General features: G+C 53.9%; 1 protein-coding gene across 4 annotated transcripts; it reads left to right on the top strand.

Moving 5' to 3' along the window:
- Positions 1-15,095: 15,095 nt before the first annotated feature.
- On the top strand, positions 15,096-22,051 carry IRF1 (interferon regulatory factor 1). Of its 4 annotated transcripts, none has more exons than XM_059698338.1 (10): positions 15,098-15,321; positions 16,307-16,398; positions 17,630-17,729; positions 18,471-18,647; positions 18,772-18,821; positions 18,925-19,057; positions 19,245-19,367; positions 19,784-19,833; positions 20,695-20,830; positions 21,097-22,051. In XM_059698338.1, exons 2-10 carry the CDS (start codon positions 16,312-16,314, stop codon positions 21,228-21,230), a joined length of 990 nt encoding a protein of 329 aa, XP_059554321.1. In that variant the 5' UTR covers positions 15,098-15,321; positions 16,307-16,311; the 3' UTR covers positions 21,231-22,051. The 4 variants fall into 4 exon arrangements, with proteins under 4 accessions (XP_059554325.1, XP_059554321.1, XP_059554324.1 ...); XM_059698339.1 differs by lacking the exon at positions 15,098-15,321 and adding an exon at positions 17,351-17,515; XM_059698342.1 differs by lacking the exon at positions 19,245-19,367 and having other exon boundaries at positions 15,096-15,321.
- The last annotated feature ends 401 nt before the right edge of the window (positions 22,052-22,452 follow it).

Raw genomic sequence — 22,452 nt, 5'->3', positions numbered from 1 at the left:
TGGCAATCAAGATAAATATCGAACTGGTAATAGTATCGATTATAAACAATCATCTCTCATAAGACCACCAGGAGGGATGGCCCCTGGTACTACTGCAATTTTTGTCCCTTTGTCTTGTCAATCATTAGCACTCAAGATATACTGTAAAAAATAATACCAGCAGAGAATAATCTGAGCAGGCTGCTGGGCTGTCTTTTCTGCACCAAAGCAATTGTCCTGTAAGGAAATTCCCCTATAACAAATTGTTATAATCTGTGGAGTTGTTTGCTTCATTTGTCGGTCTTATGATAGCTTCTCATTACGGTGTCCATTACAGCTCTGCCCCACCATCGGACACCTGGACTGGCCTACACTTCAGTCTATTTAAAAATGCACATCGCATCACTTCACCTCCGTGTACTAGTGTAACATCCTTCAAAGGCTCTCCGTTCCCTTGGCATAAAACCCAAGTCCCTGACCATGGGTCCCAAATGCTCACTATCTGATCCCTAACTGTCTTCCTGGTCCCATCTTCTATCATCCCCCACCCCTTGCCCACCGCGCTGCAGCCATAATGATCCTTTTCCTCAAACACACCAGCTTCTGTTCCGAAGGCCTTTGCACAAGCTCTTCCCTCTGCCTGGAGTACTCTTTGCTCTGTTCTGCACATTGCCGACTCTTCTGTCATTTAGAGAGTTAAAAGGCCACCACTTCAGATAGACATTCCTTACACATCTGGAGTGGCTACCTCCATACGCTCTCTGACATCGTGCTACAGTATTTTATTTCTCTGCAGAATAGTTATCACAAAACAACACTTTCCTTGTTGTATTGCCTGCCTCCGCTAGAATATGTCTCAAGAAAGCGGAGACTTTGTCTTCTTTATTTCTATATCCCTAGTGTGCAGAGCAGTTCCTGGCATGCAGCACAGGCTCAATAAATTCTTGTTGAGTGTCTGTGCCTACTTCTGTGCCTGGCACCTGGCCACAGAGTAAATGTTTGCTGCCTGAATTTGTCAAGTAATCCATCCCTATGGCACCAATGGTCAAAAGCATCCCTGGGCCCTGGCTGGTGTTGCTCAGTAGGTTGAGCACCGTCCCATGCACCGAGAAGTTGCTGGTTCAATTCCCAGTCAGGGCACATGCCCAGATTACAGACTCAATCCCCAGTGGTGTGCCAGAGGCAGTCGATTGATGTTTCTCTCTCTCTCTCTCTCTCATCAATGTTCCTCTCTTTCCAAAATCAATTTTTTTTTTTTTAAAAAAAGCATTCCTGGGCCAGAAGAGGGAGGGTAAAAACACACATATAGAAATATGACAAAAGAAAAGTTGCAGAGAAGCCTAAAAGGGATCAATTTCTCTAGAAGTGTTTTAGGACCTTGTGACAGAGTTGCCATGTCCCTGGCTCTGGCGTGGGTTCCCACCCAAGGGACAGCCTTCCCTTGGTTGCTGGGGCTGTTAGGCCCCCAGAGAATGCACAGGAGGCAAGGGAACAGCTGGCCGGCGCAGCCCAAAGAAACTTCACAGGGCCTGCCTGTCAGGAAATGAGACCCTTTGGACCTCATCTGCTGGTCACTGTGCTCCTGCACATCCTGGTGTCTGCAAGTTGATCATCCCATCCCACAATCCTCAGCACGATGGTCCCCTCCCAGGAACTGGTGAGAGCTTGTTGTTCCCTTGGCTCCTACCCTCTCCCAGGCCATGTGGCACCAGGCCTGCTGGCTGTGTATGGCACCTGGGCTGCACAGACAGGGTAACACACAGCGCCAGTTTCTTCTCTTCGGGGACTTTCCTGTAGGCCGCACCCCCTCCCTGAGAGCGTGGTTGGGAAGCAGTCTGAGGAGTGCCTGTGAGGAGGCTGCATTGCTCTGGTGAATCCAGGGCCACCCCTGGGGCGTGGAGAGGAGCGGCTTTCCTGAGCACTCGGCACTCTCTGCGCCCTGAAGAGAGATGTGGCCACCCACGCTGCTTTGGCCTGGGAGAGAAGCTTCCCTGAGGTCAAGACCCCTGCCCAGCTTCCAGGAGCCAAGTGAGGCCTCAGCCTTCCCTGGAACTAAGAGTCATGAATGATGTAAACACACTCCCAGAGCCTCTTATCTGAGGTGGGGACTCCAGATGGCAGGGCCGAGTGTGGGCAGGGCTTATCAGGCAAAGCCACTTTTTTTTGTGGCAGAAATTTCTGGGAAGTGGCTGCCCAGGATGTGGCCCTGTTGGTGGACTTCTTGGCTTGGAGGTAAGGGGCCGAGGCAGCACACGCAGAATCCTCTCACGCCTCTGTCCATCTCATCCAGCACTCCCAACTGCCCCCTGTGCCCGAGGCATGGACCGGGGCTCAGGGGGGGAGTGAGTCCAGATGAGGTTTGCCTCCATCCTCAGCCTGGATTGGATAGTGGGGCAGGAATTCTGTCTAGGGATGACTCTCCCCCCTTTCAGAGTGCCTAGGGCACCGCGCCTTCACAAGCCTATCCCTTGGCCTTCAGTCCCAGGCCAGATCCTCTGTGGGGCCCATGGGGCTTGCTCTGGGGGAACCCAGGAGGCGCCTGAGCCCACCTGAGGAGTGTGCTGAGCCTAGGATGCAGGCCTTCCTGGCCACCATGGCAAGGGAGAGAACAGGGTCCTCGTTCGGCCTCCCTTGGCAGTCACTTTAGAAAACCCATCTCTGCCTGCCTTTGCTTGGGTTCCTACTCTCTGTCACCTGTCCAAAGGATACTGACCAGGAAACAGGTGCTTTTTACCAGGTGGCACCTGCCTATCTGCCTTAACCAAAGTCCAGTCTCAGTTCCTTGCCCCGCCCTTTGAGCCCTTCTCCCTCCCCTAGACTCCCCCGAGGGGAAGAGGGTGTGTGTTAGCCAGCAGGGGGCGCTGCTGCCACAGGGTCAGAGCTTCCAGGAGTCTGAAGCTACAGGAGCCAAATTGCTAATCCCCTGGGAACACAGGTGGACCTGAGATGGATTCTGGTCCTGCTGGACAGAAAGGGGATGATGAACTGACAGACATGCCCCATCCAGAAAAGGGGGCACCCTTATCCATCCTTCCCTGCTGCTGTGTCCACACACCTAGTGTCCAAAGGGCATGGTAGAGCAGTCTTGATGTATATTTTATGTTCTAGCTGGAGTCACCAGTGACCTGGGCATTCCCGGGGCAGGCTGTGTGACCTCTCTCACCTCCTGCCCTATTCTCTTTAGCTCAATGTCCTTGACTCCCCAGACTCATAACCTAGGATGGAAGCCAAGGCTCAGCGTTTTGCCTTGGCCTTAGCAGCAGGCATACAGGCCCCTTTGGCAGGGTTGGGGTCCGTATCCCTACACAGCGCTCAGAATGGGGAACCTAGAGAGGGCCTCAGAAAGGTCCTGCTCCAACCCATCCCACATCCTGGCCATCCCCAAATTCTGCCTTGAGCTGCCTCCTGTCCATCACCCTGCTCCCAGGACTCAGCAGGGTCCCAGACTAGGGTAAGCCAAGTAAGTGCCTAGGGTGCAAATTTAAGGGGGTGCTCACTCTGAGGGTCATGCGAGTACAGAGCTGGCCCCTGAGAGTGTCTCCTCGGGTTTTGTAGCCTAGGAGACTGTTTGCCTCACCCTCGTTCCTCCCCGGTACCCCACATATCTCATCTTCCTGGCAGCCACAGAAAGTTCTAAAGCACAGGTAGGACTCCCAGTGACCCTCACAGGGTCTGCCCTAGAATTTACTTCAACAAACATCAGATGACAGACCCTGGCTCTCCAGAAGCGGGGGAGGGGGGGGGGGAGATCATGGGTCATGCCCTGAGGAGCTCCCTGTTTGGCAGGATAAAGTCTAGACTCCTGAGTACAGCATTCAAATTTCTTCACAGCGTGTCCCCCATTGGCTGGTCCAGCCTCAGCTCCTGGGGCAGCCATACCACAAGCAGGATCTGTGTGCACTTTCTTAAATATATATATATATATTTTTTTTATATATATATTCAGAGAGGAAGGGAGAGGGAGAGAGAGACAGAAACATCAATGATGAGAACCACTGATCAGCTGCTTCCTGCACGCCCCACACTGGGGATCGAGCCCGCAACCAGGGCATGTGCCCTGGCTGGGAATCAAACCGTGACCTCCTGGTTCACAGTATGACGCTCAGCCACTGAGCCAGGCCGGCCGGGCTCTGTGTGCACTTTTGAGCCTCCAGGCTTTTCCTTGGTCTATCCTGGAATGTCCTTTCCCACTGCTGTCCTACTAAACTTTGACTCCATCACCCTGCTGAATACTTCGTCCTCAGAGCAGCCACCTGTGAACACTGGCTGAGATAAACTGCCGCTGTCCTCACACCCAGGACCTCTGCCCCTTTGTCTCGTACTCCAGATATGACAGACATGTCATTCTGTCAGAGCGCACTAAGTGCCTACAGTTTTTGAGAAGTGCGCTAGCTGGCAGGGAGGTGACTCCGTGAGTGTAACAGTCACATACTCTGCTCTGAGAGCTCACATCCACATTAGTGGTGGGGACTGTGGCGGCTCACTTCTGAGTGCCCCACACGGCTGGTATGGGACAGGACTGAGCAACATTCTGTGATCACCAGATGCCCCCAAGTCTTCAGACTTCTGGAGTAACTGCTCCACGAAAAGCACGTTAATCCACGTGTGCTCCAGCCCCTGAGGCTGTGGGAACCCCCCTCCAACATTCACAAAGGTTCTCGAAGAAGGGAGAATGGCTTTTAATTCCTGGGGTGACCAGTCACCAGAGGTCCCCTCGCTCAGAGCTCCTCCCAACCCACCATGGTCCATTGTGCCCCCCAATATGGACTCAGTCTTCTGAAATACTCCCAGAGCAGCATTTCACATTGGCTATCTGACATGGTAACACACTCACTGTGGCTTGTCACCTGCCAAGCCAGAGGACAGATAGTCATGCTTTCTCCCGGACCCTCCAGGCAGGTGGGTCACTGTTGACCCTTAACCCTCCTCCTATCAGTCAGTCAGGGAAGAGATAGTTTCCTGAAGACTTATGCACGCAGAGAAAGAACTGAAACCTCTCACACCTGGCTATGGTCCTCTTTAAATTGATCTCCTGTGTGGACCTACCTTTCAGGAGAGGAAGAGAACACTCACCTGATGCTAACAGCCCCTTGCCCTTGTTCTCTAGCTGGCTAGCCCTTTCACTGGATTCCCAATCTCTCTGTGGGACTTAGAGGGGCCACATATGAAAACAAGGCAATGGGAAAGAGAGCAGAGGTCCCCTTGGAGGGACAGAACCAGCAGAAATGATCGCAGTGCTGCTCAGGGAAGCCACGCACCTCCCTCCTTCTCTCCTTTTGGGGCATAGGTGTGTTTCTGTGGAAACTGTCCTGTTGCCAAGGCCATCTCAGGGAAAATGTGCATACTGCTGAGACAATCTGAATCCATCCATCCACCCATCCTCCATGTCACACTGGTTCACAGGGCACCTGCTGTGCTCAGCCAGAGTGCAGTACTCATGATAGTGTACCCCTAGGCCAGTGATCGGCAAACTCATTAGTCAACAGAACCAAATATCAACAGTACAACGATTGAAATTTCTTTTGAGAGCCAAATTTTTTAAACTTAAACTGTATAGGTAGGTACATTGTTATTAACTTAATTAGGGTACTTCTTAAGGCTTAGGAAGAGCCACATTCAAGGGGCCAAAGAGCCGCATGTGGCTCACGAGCCGCAGTTTGCCGACCACAGACCTAGGCCATCCTATTCTTCTGCCTCTTGTCCTGCTTTCCTTCCATGAATGTACCTACACTGAGTGGCCAGATTATGATGACCACCTGATGTTTGTAGGCAAATTAGCTATAATTTCGCGCTGAAGTTGCTAGAGGGCCAGACCATTATAAACGTCTGAATAGCACAACATACCTAAGTATCATTGCTCATCAAGTTCATCCTATCATGTTGATGGCGTACCCAATGGAGATGGCTTCTTCCAACAAGACAATGAGCCATGCCACGGTGCTCGTATTGTGCAGGAGTGGTTTCAAGAATATGAAGGATACTTTACCTTGCTTAGGTGGCCCCCACAATCACCAGATCCCAATCCAATTGAGCATTTGTGGGACGAAGTTAAGAGCCATCAGGCAGCTGGTTCCACAACCATCAAATCTCACAGAACTAAACAGCTATTCATCAGGCATGGTGTCAGATTCCTCACATCACCTTTCAACATCTCGTGGAGTCAATGCCAAGAAGAATCGCCTCAGTATTGAAGGCAAAAGGTGGCCCAACGAAGTACTGATGGGGTGGTCATAATAATCTGGCCACTCAGTGTGTGTATATACATATGTATACACACACTGAGTGGCCAGATTACTATGACCACCCCATCAGTGTGTGTGTGTGTGTGTGTGTGTGTGTGTGTGTGTGTATCACACTGAGTGGCCACCCCATCAGTACTTTGTTGGGCCACCTTTTGCCTTCAATACTGCAGCGATTCTTCTTGGCATTGACTCCACGAGATGTTGAAAGGTGATGCGAGGAATCTGACACCATGCCTGATGAATAGCTGTCCAGTTCTGTGAGATTTGATGGCTGTGGAACCAGCTGCCTGATGGCTCTTTTAACTTCGTCCCACAAATGCTCAATTGGATTGAGATCTGGTGATTGTGGGGGCCACCTAAGCAAGGTAAAGTCTCCTTCATGTTCTTGAAACCACTCCTGCACAATATGAGCACCGTGGCATGGCGCATTGTCTTGCTGGAAGAAGCCATTTCCATTGGGGTACGCCATCAACATGATAGGAGGCACTTGATCAGCAATGATACTTAGGTATGTTGTGCTATTCAGACGTTGTTCCACACGAATTAAAGGGCCCAAATCATGCCAGGAAAACATGCCCCAAACCATAACACTGCCCCCACCAGCTTGAAGGGTTGTACTCATGCATTTGGGGTGCATGCTCTCATGCTGTTTCTGCCAAATTCTCACTCTGCCATCTGCATGATGCAATTGGAAACATGATTCATCAGACCACATGACTTTTTTCCAATGCTCGAGTGTCCAATCCTTGTGTTCCTGTGCAAATTGGAGATGTTTTATCTTGGTAACTGCAGACAGCAAAGGTGTTCGAACAGGCCTTCGGCTTCCATATCCCATACGATGCAGTGTACGGCTAATTTGCCTACAAAAGTCAGGTGTCATAATAATCTGGCCACTCACGTTCAAATATATCCCACATTCAAAGGCTGTTAAATCACGTTGTTTACCCATAACTTCAAAAAAAAAAATCACTTCTACTGTCGTGGTAAACAACCTGCTTCCCTATTTATAATGGTCTGGCCCTCTAGCAACTTCAGTGTGAAATTTGCCTACAAACGTTAGGTGGTCATAATAATCTGGCCACTCGGTGTATAACTCAGCTCTTGCTGAGTCCAAGCTACAAAGTCATATTCCTGTTGATATTTTCTAGCTTAAGCTACATCTACTGTTTCTGAAATGTGACTTCAAATGGAGCCCAACACAGACACTCGGAAAACCAGGTCCTCTCCCAAGTCAAATATATGGGCTTGGATCACAAGTAGGCTTCGCCTCAAAGACATTCGTTGGACTAGGCAGAGAACCAACATCAGTGGGTCAGGCCTTGGGCCACAGGAGGAGGAGGGGACAACAATCTATTTGGTCTGGGGCCTCACTAAACTGCTGTCATGGTCACCAGGCCCCTCAAGGGTAACCCCTCATTGTCCTGAGCCTGATTCCAGGGCAGCCCCTGGAAGTGGGATTCCCAGGCTGAGTCACCAGTGTCACCAGGGGCTGTGCTCGCAGCACAAGCTCTACTCTTGCAGAATTTGGAGTTTCCCTGGCTCTCTCCCACGCCAGCCACCTGATTCTGAGCCTGGTTCAGGGGAAGTCAATGCTGACCTGGACCAGAGATGCTTGAGGGTCTGCCTGCCTATCCCTCCACTGGTTAGCTGGCCGCTTCCAGAGTGGCTACTACTGCTACTTACCCCACCCTCAGCTCTTCTGCCCTGGGAAGTTCTACTTGTTTGTCTTCCTAAGAGCTACGGTCTCAGGACTATTAGGAAGAAGACTCCCATCACAGATTCGGTGTCTTGAAAGCAAGAATTTAAGAGACATGGGCCTGCAGGTGATACTGCCCACCTTGGCCCCAGCTATTGCTTTATTCTGAAGAGGTCAGGGAGGGTCCTGGGCTGTGCCTCAACATTCCAAACTCCCAGCCTCTCTGGCTCCCATCCAGGCTCAACCCACAAACATCTCTGGCTTGAGCTGCAAGCCCTGGGGAGGGGAGGAAGTGGCCGACCCCCACAGCCAGCATTCCTTTGTGATGACTACAGTCTGCTCACTGCCCAAACTACTCCATCTGGAGCCAGAGGACTCCCCCAAAAGGGGCTGAGGCCTTCTTCAACTGAGGGTATCCACAGGACCCGACTGGGCTGGAGGGCCAGGAGCGGGTCCAGAGGTCCCCACAAGGCCCACTCTAGATGCCTCCAGCTCCATTTCTTTACTCACTGAGGTTCTCCTAGTGGTTAGCTGGGTTCTAGGCCATGGGACCCAGGAGGCTGGACTGTGCAGGCAGGGCCCGTGCCTGAAGGAGCTCCAAGTCCTGTAGGGGAAATCCCCCGACAAATAAAGTACATAAATGGGATAATTTCAGCAATGGCAAGAGCTATGTAGACATGTGACAGTGGGTGACAGCGGGTGGTAAAACTGGGGACTTCAGTGCTTTGAGGGGGTCTCCCCATTCCTTAGAGTCTAAGTGGTTCTCAACCTTCCTAATGCCGCGACCCTTTAATGCAGTTCCTCATGTTGTGGTGACCCCCAACCATAAAATGATTTTCGTTGCTACTTCATAACTGTAATTTTGCTACTGTTATGAATCATAATGTGAATATCTGATATGCAGGATGTATTTTCATTGTTATAAACTGAACATAAAAGCATAGTGATTAATGACAAAAACAATATGTAATTATATGTTTTCCGATGGTCTTAGGCGACCCCTGTGAAAGGGTCGTTCGACCCCCAGGTTGAGAACCGCTGCCTTAGACCCTACCTGCCTGCGCAGTCCCCTCCGCCCCTGCCTATCCAGCCCCCTCCCCGACCCCCACGTCCCCTGCCTAAGAACACCGGCCGGGAGCGGGCTGCGGGCAGGTGCCTCAGGTGGGGCTTTTCCGGGGCCGGTTTTCCCCAGCTCCCGCTGGAACTTCCAGAGGGTCACGGGCCCGGGGCACTGGACGCCGCCCGCCCGCCCGCCCGCCGAGCGAACCTCAGCACTCCCGGCGCGGTTCCCGGAAACTCCTCGATTTCCCTGTCGCCCCGGCGTTTGCAAGAAACCGAAACCCAGGCTCCGCCCCTCCGGCGCGGCCCCGCGGAACGGGCTCGGGGGCGGGGCGGAGCGGAGTCGGGCGGCCCGCGGGCCTCCCCCGCTGCTGCCCCCGCAGGCCGAGCGGAGGCGGCAGCCAGCTCGAGTGTCCGGGCGCGGCTCGGCGCCGACTCCCGCCGGCAGGGCTGCGAGTCGGAGCCTCGCCGGCTGCACGGAAGGCGGCCTCCCCCTGCAGCCGCGGCGGAGGCGCCACGGCCGTGCGCCTACTGTGTGTCCGCCGGCCCGGGAGGCAGAGGCAGGGGCGGAGGGGGCGATAAGAAGGGAGAGCAGGGCATTTACCAAGGGCCCTGCACCCGAAGGGTTACTGGCTTCATCTTGCGGTGGGCGGGGGCGGCTAGACAATGTGCACAGAGAAGTTGAGTAGCTTGCCCGAAGTCACACAGCCTGTAGCTGCGGAGCTGGCTGCAAACCCCAAGTTCGCAGCGGGAGGCCGGGAGGGGGAGGAGGAGGAAGTGGCTGGGCACCCGCAGGTGAGCCGCCCGGCCTGGGCGGGGCAGCCACCGGGGGGGAGGGGCGGTCCCAGGCCGCCAACGAGCGGCCCGGCGGGGAGGCTTTCCTTTCCTCCCGCCATCCCTCCCTTTCCAGGAAGCCAGCCAGACCGGAGCCGGCCGCTCACCCTAAGTCACCCCCAGCCCGGGCTGTGCAGGAATGTGGAAGTTGGCCCGTAGAGCTTGTGTCCCCTCCCCTGCAAATACACACACACCCAGCTCGGAGGGGCGGTAGGGGGAGAACGAAGGGGGGAGGGGCTGCACACCAGAATTCGGATTCCCCAGGGCGAAGTAGGGGTACAGCTGCCCCCACAGAGGCTAAGAAGCCTGCCAGGAGCGCTCTGGGCAAACGACCGTGAGCGCAGGCCGCGCTGCAGGACCCATTCGCGCGGGGGAGGAGGGTGCTGCTCCGGGCGCGCCGCTGGGCGCTGAGTCCGCCTTCCCCCACCCCGCCTCCCGGGGGCCTCCACGGGGCGGATGGGGAGCCGCGGCCTCTTTCCTCCCATCGCGGTGTTTATAAGAAATGAAACTGCACAGGGCATCAGCGGCAGCCCACATGGACACTATTCTCCCTCCGGGGTTCCGGAACAGCCCAGGGCGCTGCAGGCTCCCCCACCCCCCACCCCCCACCCCCGTGCTTTCTCAGGCAGCTGCAACCTCCCACTCTGCATTTAGGAATCTTATAACTGCACGTTTATTCTGCTGTGTCATACAGCACGTCTGCCAGAGCTGAGAGAGAGAAGGGGTAGACTCGTGCTCCCGCATATCCTCAGGGCCAAACCTGGAGTTGACCCAGAGCAGGAGTGTGATTTGCATTTGTTGAATGAATTAAGAAACTTCTTCCTTTCTGCTAACTAGGCTCCTTTCAGGAAGAGGGAAGCCGCCTGGATTCTGTCGCTAAGCCTTCGGATGCTCAGAGGAGTTCATGTTTGACTTGTACTCTGCACGCCACCGTTTGGGGCTGCCTGCCTCCCAGGTTTGCTGTGAAAATAAAGATGATAGCTGGGAGGAACGTTGAGCATCTAAGAGAGACCTCCCTCGGACCTGGAAGCTGGACTGCCTGTTGTGGGTTCCTTTGCTTTGGGGTCTGTGGCCTCTTCTCTGGTAGCAGGCCCAGCAAGGGCCCAGGGCTGCCCCCCTCTCAAAAACCTAAAGCCTCAATGGTCCTGCATCTCAGGACTAACTGGACCCACCCAGGCAGCAACAGTGTGTTCTGGGAGGCTGAGGATAGAATTTGGTCCATCAGCGAAGAGGCTCCCACAGGGTGATCTTGCCTCCAGCGTCTTTTTAAAAAATATATATTTTTTTATTGACTTGAGAGAGGAAGGGAGATGGAGAGACAGAAACATCAATGATGAGAGAGAATCACTGATTGGCTGCCTCCCGCAGCCCGCACCCCCCCACCCCATCCAAACCCCAATCCTGGGCATTTGCCCTAACCCAGAATGGAACCATGACCTCCGGTTCATAGGTCGATGCCAAACCACTGAGCTACACTGGCTGGTCTGCCTCCAGCATCCTGATTGCCAGCCAGTCAACTCCTTTTGCCAGCCTAGAAAACTCCAGGGCCTTATACAGAAAAACTATCCATTAATTTGACACTCAGAGAATGACAGTATAGACAGGAGGCATCCTGTGAACACCTGCTCCAGAGCTAAGGCCCAGCTAACTCCAGCTGTAGGTGTGAGGAACTCAGATCTCTTGTGGAAAAATGCAAAGTTCCCCAGAAGGTCACCACCCAGAATGTGATAAGCGGCGAAAAAGCAACATGAAAGTTAAGGCTGAGGAGGTCCTGAGGGGGGAATGACTTCTAGCTGGCTGCTCTGGGGGCATTTCATAGACCAGGCATTTGCTCTGGGCCCTAAAATAAGAGACTGAAATTGAAGTGGGGGGAGGGGTAGTGAGATGGGAGAACTGAAATTGGGGGGGTGGGATTGAATTGCTAAGTATCCCAAAAAGTCAGGGTTGGAGAGTAAATGGAAGGAACAAAGACATAAAGGGGAAAGCACAACATGTGCTCACAGAATGGAAGTGCAGTGAAAGGTTCACGCATTTCTATTCATACATGTCATGTGTCTAATGTTTTATAGTTTAGGAAGGGGTTTGACAGTCTACTGCATTCCATCTTCACAACAATTAAGAGATGGACTAGAGCCGTGGTCGGCAAACTGCGGCTCTCGAGCCTCATTGGCCCCTTGAGTGTGGCTCTTCCACAAAGTATCACGGGCGCGCGTACAGTGCGATTGAAACTTCGTGGCCCATGCACAGAAGCCGGTTTTCGGCCTGGGCAAGTCTATTTTGAAGAAGTACTGTTGATATTTGGCTCTGTTGACTAATGAGTTTCCCGACCACTGGACTAGAGTATCTCTGTTTTACATATGAGAACACGGAGGCACTATGAGGGACAGTAACTTGCTTAAGATCACACAGCAAATAGCAAAGGGACAAGAACCCAGGCTTTTGGATTTAAATTGTGTTCTTTTCCACTGCCCTCTAGTTACTGCCAAGAGTAGGGCAGCTGTAGGAGAGAAGGTTGGAATGAGACCCTTGAGACCAGAGTGAGCATTGATTTGAATGTGGGGCTGAGGAGTCTGGGAGAACTCAGAGGGTTCCAGGGTGGACCTGAATATTAGGGAGGTCATAAAGTTAGGGAGATGACCCTAGTGCAGAGGCACCTGGAGGGGCAGGCCACAGGGGAGGAGGCTGTAGCAACACCGGCTGGTCCTAGAATGTGAAGACATGACTTAGTTCAAGGAAGGAAGACCCAGAGGACCAGGCGAGGCAAAGGGAGGTTGGAGGTTAGGAAAGACTTCACCAGGGAGGGAGCTGGAAGTAAGACAAGAGAAAGCTGCTGGGGGCAGCATGGAAGGGGAGGCCAGGAGTTCTGCTTGTATGTGTGTGAACCTATGGATGGGATTGTAGGGAAGTGTCAGCCAGAGCTTGGGTTTGGACATCACCTGTCCAGAGGGGATGCTTGGAATCACAGAGGATGAGTATTTTGAGTCAGAGAGGAGAAAGAGCCAGCCCTGAGTTACTAAGAAGAACCTAGGGAAGGCTCTGTGTTCTGCGTAGCATCACAGGGAATATGTGATACATTTTAGAATGGGATTCATCAAGAGCAGTTACAATAAAAATTGTACTTCAACAGGTGAAGCTTTATTTCACCTATCTGGAGTATAGCACTCCCAATCCTGACAAGCAGATTCTCTTACAGGCTTCAAGATACAATAGAATCCCTAAAGTTAAAAGTTAAAGAGAAAAAAAATCAAAGAACACTTCAGAGATGTTAATGACAATTTCATTGGTAAATCCTAACATTGGGGAATTTCTCCTAAGCAAAAAATGATTGATGTGTGCAAAGATTTAGCTATACAGTGTTGCTTGCATTATGAAAAAAATGGAAATAACCTAAATGTCCTACAATAGGGGATTAATTGGGTAAAATTTTATTTATCCTTATGATAGAATAATATGTACCCATTGAAAATGATATTGCAGAAGTACATTTCACAACATGGAAAGATGCTCATTATATATACATGTATACATATGGATGATTACCTGTGAATTGATATAAAGTTCTTGTTTTAAAGCACTTTTTACAGTCTCCTGTTGCCTTCACAGGGTCATCTGGGTCAATTTCTCAGACCACATGAGATGCAAACTTCCTCTCCCTAATCTCATTCTGAGTTTTCCAGCGGTTATGTCAGGTTCTTAGGGACCATCCATTTGCTGCACAGAGAACAGACTTCACAGCTCAGGAGCCAGTCATTTCTGCTCTTGCTCAGAGGGTCTTGGTCTCCCATTTTGCTTAACACCCAGCTAGGCTCATTCCTCACAGTTCCTCCTGCCTCTTCCAGCTTTTGCACCCACCACCAGAATTGGCTTAACTCATTCACTTCCTTGGCGGGAAGAAGTAGAGTGACTGGCAGGTGGAATGCTGCATCAATGTCTGTTTATAGCCTGCATCATTGCAGCTGGGCGCTGCTGTGGAGGGAGAGCTGGGGTGAAGGGCCTGACACAACCAGTCTCTCCAGGAAGAGCAATTTACTTGAGTCAGCAGCTTTGGGGAGGTGAAGAAAGGAGTCGGCTGGGCCAGAGTTCTGAATGGAAAAATGAACACTCAGCCCAGCCTCTAGGAGTACGCAGGTAAGGCAAGGTCTAAGTTGTAAGCAGGAAAAGTTAACTAGCTACCCTTCCCAAATGGCCTGGGACCTGGGCTCTCCAACCCTTTGGCCATTCCCATGGCCTTGGCCAGCCCTAAATCTGCCCAGGCTGCCCAGAACCTCTCTGGGCCAATCCCTGAGGACCCAGAGACAACACCAACGCTGCCACTGAGGAGCTCCCACGCAAGGGCCACCTAAGGCTGTGGAGGTGGCCTAAGGCTGTAGTGCTAGGAGGGACCAAAGCTATCCCCCCTCTTCGCCCCCCAATTTAGCAGTCCTGGCTTCTACGAAGCCCTTCTTTATTTACCCTTTCCCCGAGGCCAGCTGTGAGACAGTCCCAAGGATGTAGACAGAGAAGGGGGAGAAGTGTCTCCCTGGTCACTATGAGACTCTAGCAGGGGATTTCGCAAACCACAGAGCATCTGCTGCCCATGGCGCTTTACAGATTATCTCTCCCGTCGCTGTAAACCGGCGAGGGAGGGCCGTTATTTTGAGGTTGAGGAAATTGAGGTCCGGAGTCCCCTGGCAGGCTGCGCCATCAGTGGCCAGACTGAGATTCCCTCTCGCCCAACTGGCCCAGGCAGCAGCCAGGCAGAGCAGGCTTTCCTTTACTTCTACAGGGCAGGTGAGTGACCCGGAGGTGGGTCACCCCTCAAGAAGGGGGCAATGAAACCCTCCCTTTTTGACATCCCATTAGCGGGCTGGAGGAACCAGCGGGTGTTCAGGAATTTAATCCGGCGTCCACTCTGAAGATGGAGGCAGGTGCCCGGTGATCACCTCACCTGCGCTCCGTGGACAGACGTCTGCACCCCCCAAGAGGAGGGTGAGGAGACGGCCTCTGGGGCTAGCAGGCTGGGAGAATGCGGGCTGGGGAGTAATTGCGGGCCAGGAGCGCTTGGCTTTCCTGGACAGCCTATCTCGGGGAAGGGCTGGGGTGGGGGTAGAGAGGAGGCGGGCGGGCGGCGGCGGCGGGGGTGGGGAGGAGCAGCCGCCCTGTACTTCCCCTTCGCCGCTAGCTCTACAACAGCCTGATTTCCCCGAAATGATGGGGCGGCGCTGGCCAATCGGCGCCCTCGCGGCGCTCTGGGAGGCGGGGCCGGGCCTGGGCTGGGGGAATCCCGCTAAGTGTTTAGATTGCGGGCCAGCGCCGCTGCCCTGGTAGATCGCGCCACTCCTTCGTCGAGGTAGGACGTGCGTCCGAGCTCGGTCGAGCCGAGGCCAGCGGGAGCCGTGCCCAGCCAAGGACAGCCGTGCCCAGTGGCCCCGCGACCCGGGCATCCTCTGCCTTCTCCCTGCTCCCACCCGGAATCGCGCTCACCGCTTCGGGACCCTCGGATTCCGCCACCCATTCGCGCCCGCTGCAGAGGTGAGCCTGCCTTCGACGCGGGGGAGGGAGGGGGGACGGGTGGCATCGAACAAAGACGCGCGGGGCACCAGGAAGTGGGGGCTGAAAACCCCAGGCGGGAGAGTCGCGGGCGTGCGGCGTTGCCTGGGTTCCCGCGCGGGCTCGGGAGGGCGCAGGAGGAACGGCGGGCTGCTGCGCAGGGAGGGCGGGCGGTGCGCGAGGTTGCGGGCGCCCGGCCGCTTTAGCAGATCTGTGTGCGCAGAGCCTTCGGGGGGAGGGAGGGCCTCTGGTTAGCGGGGTACGTTCGTAGCGCGCATCCGCGAGCGGTGCCGGGGACTCGAGTGTCCGTCCGTGCGTGCATGGGTGCTCCGTGCCTCGCGCCCAGACCCCAGGTTTCAGGCTGTCCATACAGGTGGCAGGGTTGGGGCTTGCTCCCCTGGGCGGCTGGAGAACCTGCTGCAGCAGCGGGAGGAGGCGTCACAGGTGTTTGGTTCATTTCGCCGAGGACAGGAGCCAGGCAGGAAGGGTTGCGCCTCGCGGCCGCTGCACTGTTGTGGGCGATGGTGGGGGGAGGATGTCTCCGATGCAGGGAGACTAGACTGCTCGCCCATGAGGGAAAGTGCACAGCTTTATCTCAAGTAGGGAAATTTCTTGGCATCCAGCAAAAGAAGCCCCTACCTTCCCAAAGGATCTGAGTTTGGGAAGAAAAGTTTTGGTATTAAGATACCCGTGTATTTTGTCACTTTTTCCTGCACATAAGTCCTGCAACTATCACCAGTCTTCCCAGGACTGCCCAGGAGGGAAGGGGCAGGATGGTGTTGCCTCAGATGCTAAAAGGATTTGGAGGGCAGTTTTATTTCAGTATAAGCCTCCTCCCCATGATTGTATTACCTGCTACCTGGTTGAGGGCAGGGGAAGGTAACTGAATGATCTGGGGTGCAGCAAAATAGTGCCCAGGGGCTGCTCAAACAGACTCAAACAGGAGCCTTCTGTCTTCTCTTTACAGCCAACATGCCCATCACTCGGATGCGCATGAGACCCTGGCTAGAGATGCAGATTAATTCCAACCAAATCCCAGGGCTGATCTGGATTAATAAAGTGAGTGTAACTCTTTGGGTTTTTCTGCCACATTTTAACCCATGTTCTTTGGGGGACCAAAGCTGCAGATGCAGCTCAAAAAGGGAAGTGATAGGGAGGAGGCAGATGTGTTTTCCAGCGGGTCCTGTGTGCAGGGAGTGGGCTGGCCCAGCCCTGGGCCTCACTTGCCTGACTTCTGCCTTCCTTCCTTCCTTCTTGAGGAAAGGACAGGGCACCTACCCGAGGTCGCTGACAGTTTCCAGCAGCTAGACCCTTCCAGCATCCAAAGAGCTGGAGTTCTGATCTCTCCTGAGGGAGACCCATAAAAATTCACCCAGCAGGGCTCTACTCAGACAGATGGCGCTGCCAGGAGGAAGGTGACTGGCTCACCAGGTGACCCAAGAGTTAACCTTGCACCAGTTGCCCAGGCCCAAGAAATCTCTTGCTGGTGAATAAAGGGCATCACAGGCTTTGTAGACCTAACAACAACAGTATTCATAATAACAGCTACTGCACACTGTTCACTCACTACAAGTGAGTGTGGCAACATGCTAAGTACGTTACTCACATTGTGTCCTTTAACCCTTAAAATAGCCCTGTGAGGGAGGTCCTTTAATATCGCCATTTTCAGATAAAGAAACTGAGGCACTGAGAGATAGATAATGACTTTGATGTCAAGACTTGAACCTGAGCAGTCTGACTCAGAAATCCACACTGTTAAGCCACGAGAACAGTGAGACCTTAGTCTTTACATATGCCACTGTGCTTTCTTGTTTCATAGAAAACAGCGAAGAACAGAGTTAGAGTGCCAGTGCCACGGCCACACAGGGTAGCCAGCATCCATGTCTGGCCCAGGGCTTCCTCAGGCATACGGCCAGAACCCCCAGTGGAGGAGCCAGTGGCCCTAAAGTGTCCTGAGCAGTCCCATCTAATGGACAAAGTTCACATTTCCATGTCGATGCTGACAAGCCAGAGAAGCATGCCACCCAGCACATCTGTAACAGGCAGAGGGAGGTTTTTGCTGAGCTGATGGTGCCACAGCTCATCTGAACCCATAGCCCCTTCTGAGAGATCCAGAGTGATGCAGCAGCCTGTTCAAGCCAATCTCAGGATGGGTCAACCCAAGCCAGCTGTCAGGGTGAAAAGGGGAAGTCAGCCTTTTCCCAGACCTCAGTGGCTGGGCAGACTCCGACTAACAGCCTGTAGCCTCTGAGCTGACACAGCCTTCTGTATGTGTGTGTGTGCTGTTCAGGAGGAGATGACCTTCCAGATCCCATGGAAGCACGCTGCCAAGCATGGCTGGGACATCAACAAGGACGCCTGTCTGTTCCGGAGCTGGGCCATTCACACAGGTGTGTGACTCTTGCCCAGGAGGAGCCCGGGAGGGGTTGGGGGGGGGGGCACTTCTGTTAACACAGAGGCTCTCACTGGGCTTTCTGAGCTTCCTGTGATGGAATTGGGGGTGGGGGCAGAGGGCAGACCTACATTTCTTCGGAGAAGGGCCATTGTTTCAAGGAGTTTGTGGCTGGATTAGAGTTCTCCCTGGCAAAAGCAACTGTGAGCCAAGATATTAAGAGGCCCAGGCCTTCTTTTCTTGAGGTCCTTAGCTAAAGGCCCATCTTGTTGGTGGCCTCCTTCTATCCCAGAGGGATGGGGCTCTCGGCCCATCTCAGACCAGTCAGCCCACCTATCAGTAACTGCTCTTTGATACCTACTCTGTACCCACTCCCATGTTTGGAAATATCAGATAAGCCCCAGCCCCTACCCTCTGGATGCTGACAGCTCAAGTAGGGAGTCTGGGCATGGTCCAGGACAAAGAGCACTTTCGGGTATGTGAGTGCTCTAGTGCGTCCAGCTGGGCCCATCTGTGAGGCTTGCTGGATGTGTCTGCGTATACAAGCCTGGGCATTTGAGAAACCCCAGGGTCCAGGGCCAGCAGAATGTCATGCAGGAGTACCTACTGGTTTGACCAGTGAGGATCCCTGGCAGCATGAGAGCTTGGGAAACTCTTGCCTTCCTCCTCCCAGGCCAGCAGGCGGCTGAGGATCCCCACCTATGGCCCTGACCATCTTCTTCACCCTTCTGCCCACTAGGCCGATACAAAGTAGGGGAAAAGGAGCCAGATCCCAAGACGTGGAAGGCCAACTTTCGCTGTGCCATGAACTCCCTGCCAGACATTGAGGAGGTAAAGGACCAGAGCAGGAACAAAGGCAGCTCCGCTGTGCGGGTGTACCGGATGCTCCCGCCCCTCACCAAGAACCAGAGGAAAGGTATCCAAGGACTCTGGGTCCTCAAGAAGCCCCAGGCAGGGAGGGAGGGAAAGCAGGAGGGAGGGAGGAAGGCAACTGGGGCTGGTGTGCCTGTACCAAGGCTTAGAGCTTGTCTCTTCCACAGAGAGAAAGTCCAAGTCCAGCCGAGATGCTAAGAGCAAGGCCAAGAGGAAGGTGAGTGTGGTCCTAGGCAGCCAGTCTTTGGCCACCTGTGAGTCAGGCTGGGCAGTGGAAGTAGTGCCACGGCAGCCTGGTCTAAGCTCTTCTCCCTCTGCAGTCATACGGGGACTCCAGCCCTGATACCCTCTCCGATGGCCTCAGCAGCTCCACCCTGCCTGATGACCACAGCAGCTACACAGCACAGGGCTTCATGGGGCAGGACTTGGAGATTGAGCGGGCCCTTACTCCAGGTGAGATGGACGGGGCCTGGCAGGGACCGTGCAGGTCGGAGGGGGTGGGGCGAGCTCTTTCTCTTGGATCTGGGCGGCAACGTGCTTTGGGTGGCCTGTTGGAGCAGGCTCCGGGATAGGGGATGCTGGGTGGCCTGCAAACTAAGGAAGCACACAGCTCTGACCTGCGCTTTCTGCTGCCCTAAAGCACTGTCACCATGTGCCGTCACCAGCACTCTTCCCGACTGGCACATCCCAATGGAAATCGTGCCAGACAGCACCAGTGACCTGTACAACTTCCAGGTGTCGCCCATGCCCTCCACCTCTGAAGGTTCGTGCTGCTGGGGCGTCGCTTGCCTGCCTGACTGTTGGGGTCTTGGGAAGGGTTTCCTGGTGGAGAAAAGATGCTCAGAACTCCAGAGCCGGCGGCGGCAGGCCAGAGAGAAGAGGAAGGGGGCCAGGGGCTGCATTTTGATCTAAGGTTGCTGGTTCTCCTGGCTTCTCTGGAGCCCAGTCTCCGAGGGTGAGGAAGGAAGCGAGGGAGTAGGAAGAGGTGTGGCTTCAGGGTTTGGGAGGCTGAATCAGTAGGAGAGTATCCTGTTCTGGAATCTGCAGGGCAGGCAAGGCAACTGTGTACTGGGAGGGGTGTGTGTGTGTGTGTGTGTGTGTGTGTGTGTGTGTGTGTGTGTAGGGGCAGGGGAGCCTGGCTGACTGCCAGCTAACCTTTCTGCGATTCCCCATCCACAGCCACAACAGATGAGGACGAGGAAGGGAAGTTACCTGAGGACATCATGAAGGTAGAGCCCCTTCCCCCCTGGGCACTCTTTTGAAGTAGCTGCTACTCAGCGAGGAGAGAGAGAACCAATGAGAGCTTCCAAATCGGGGGGTGGGGTGGGCGAGGGGGGGGGCAGTGTTAGGCAGCTACTGCTATGACCTGGCTGCTTGCGTAGTGCCATCTCCATACGGCTAGGGACCACTGGCCCTCCTTGGAGGAAAGACACTGTGGAAGTGAGGACAGGAGGGATGCCGGGTTTCCAACAGACTGTCCTGGAGCAGGCCTCAGGGCCCCGGATAGCTCTGAGTCAGCACCATCAGGACCAGGTCCCTGGCCCGCATTCCCCGCCCGAACATGCCCCAGCCCTGCTAGCCTGAGACATGCGCATCAGGTTTCAATAATCAGCCTTGGGGATCTATAATATGGCGGCTTTATTTTTCCTTTAGCTAATTATCCTCTAGGGTTGTTTTTTCTGTTTTGTTTTAAAAGTGAATATAAAGGAGTTTTTGCAGTTGTATGCAGGCTCTGTTCCATCAGCACACAAACTACACGGGCATAGTTTCTTATCTCTTGCTTTTCTAGTCACTTTTCTTGACTTATTATGCTAGCCATTGCTTTAAGCCATTCTCCCAGTTGTCATGTCCTTACCCAGTTGAGAGGAAAGGCTAGGAGCTTTGGTGCCGGGGTTGATGTAGGAGTGTGAGTCCAAGGCAGACCCTCACCTCCCAGGCCCCTGTCCTAAGTGAACTCCTCTGCGTCTGTCCATCTGAGAAAGTGGCCAAGGGTGTGATCCTGACTGGGAAGCTTTGGCTCATTAGGGCAGGGCCATTGGGTGAGTCTGCACTGGAAGTGAGCTGATGGCCTCTTGTTCCTCTGTCCCCAGCTCTGGGAGCAGGAGCAGTCGGAGTGGCAGCCAACAAATGTGGATGGGAAGGGGTACCTGCTCAATGAACCTGGGGCCCAGCCCACCTCTGTATATGGAGACTTCAGCTGCAAGGAGGAGCCAGACAGCCTTGGGGGTAAGAAGCCCCTGAGGGAGAAGGGAGAACCATGTGGGGGGGCTAAGGGAGGGGAAGGCTAGGGGTTAGGGCCAGGGAGCAGCAGAGGTGAAGCATCCTTGAACTCACCAGGGTACGGACGGCTTGCAAATTAGCTGTTGCGCCCGTGCCTTTAAGTTTGCCTAAAGAGGGGTGTTGCTGTGTCTGCGGCCTTCAGGGAGGGAGTTAGGGGGACTCACCTCCTCCCAACCCCCCTATCCTCATTCAACCTTCTTCACACCTCCTAGGGGATATCGGCCTGAGCGGACTGAGCCTACACCGCGTCTTCCCAGACCTGAAGAACATCGACAGCATCTGGCTGGACAGCCTGCTGCCCCCAGTCCGGCTGTCCTCCATCCAGGCCATTCCTTGTGCGCCATAGCTGGGTCCCCGGCTATCTTTTGCTCTCCTAGGCTAGCAGGACCTGGCATCATGGTGGCTGTGGTGCAGAGAAGCAAGACTCTTGGATGTGCAGAGAGTGGGGGTGGAGCCACCCTCCTTGGGACAGTGGCTTCTCGGGGCCTGGCAGGACAGGGTCTGTGGGGTAAAGCTGGCCCTGCCTCCTGGGAAAATGGGGTTCTGAGACTGGCGTCAGGTGGAGGTCTCAGACAGGAGTCAGCCCTCCAGGTTTTCCCTCCGAACCCTGCTGCCTGGAGAGGGTTTCGCTGTCACTGAGGGAGCAGACCAGTGACCTCAGGAAAGCACAGCACCACCCCAGGGCTGGCTCTGCACTAAGACAATTGCACTAAGTGAATCCTTTTTCCAAAGAGCACCTCCCTTCCCAGCTGAGCCCTGGGCGCTGTTCCAAAGTCAGTGAAATGTGAAGGAAAAACGTGGTCCTGCGGGACAGTGTTCCCTCAGCCTCAGAGGAGTCCTGCCCTCCCCGCCTGGGCTGAGGGGCTGGGGGGAAAGCATGGCACTTTTTCCTGTGGATCTTGCCACGTTTCTGATCAGAGATGTACACTAACGTTTCCCGCGGGTTCTCAGCCTTTGCGTTTATTTATACAGTGCCTTGTCCTGCGCCCACCTGCCCCTCAGGTGGGCTGCAGCAGCTCTCAGCAGGCCCAGGGAGGGAAGTGTGAGCACCTTGGTATGACTTTTAAAATTGGAAAAGCTTTCTAACCACTAAGTCATATATGACCATAATATGTACATGCGTGTAAATATGTACATTGTATTTTTATAAAAAGTGAATTGTTCTAAGGGGTGTGGCCTTTTATTTGTAGGTAAATTGTAAATTGTAGATGAGTTTACTTTCTGTAGAGACATTCTGATGGCCTCATTCTTGGCATCCTGCCTGAGCTTGACTGTGGGGTGAGGTGACACGCACCTATTGTAGGATCCTTTCAGTTGTGTTCTTGGAGAAGATGGCCGGAGGGGACAGCCATGACACAGGAACATACTCATGTAAATATAGTCGAGGCTTGGCGTTAGAGCCAAGGCTGTGAATTGAATTAGGGGAATGTTGGGTTTTGAGTTCTGAGGAACGTGCCGTAGACTGTCTGTCCGCTGAACTCAAATGCAAGTGCACTCGGGTTCCATTCCCAAAAGTGAACAACAGGTGCAGTGCAGTCATGGGCACCGGAACAGACGGCAGCTCAGAA

Source organism: Myotis daubentonii, chromosome 5, assembly GCF_963259705.1.
Source record: "Myotis daubentonii chromosome 5, mMyoDau2.1, whole genome shotgun sequence".
NCBI classification, from domain to species: Eukaryota; Metazoa; Chordata; class Mammalia; order Chiroptera; family Vespertilionidae; genus Myotis; species Myotis daubentonii.
This window is presented reverse-complemented; position numbering and strand designations above follow the sequence as displayed.

Coding starts and splice junctions, on each gene's coding strand:
- IRF1 (XM_059698338.1), top strand. CDS start 16,312: ATGCCCATCACTCGGATGCGCATGAGACCCTGGCTAGAGATGCAGATT. Junction 18,822..18,924: donor AGAGCAAGGCCAAGAGGAAG/GTGAGTGTGGTC, acceptor CTCCCTCTGCAG/TCATACGGGGACTCCAGCCC. Junction 19,368..19,783: donor CATGCCCTCCACCTCTGAAG/GTTCGTGCTGCT, acceptor CCCCATCCACAG/CCACAACAGATGAGGACGAG.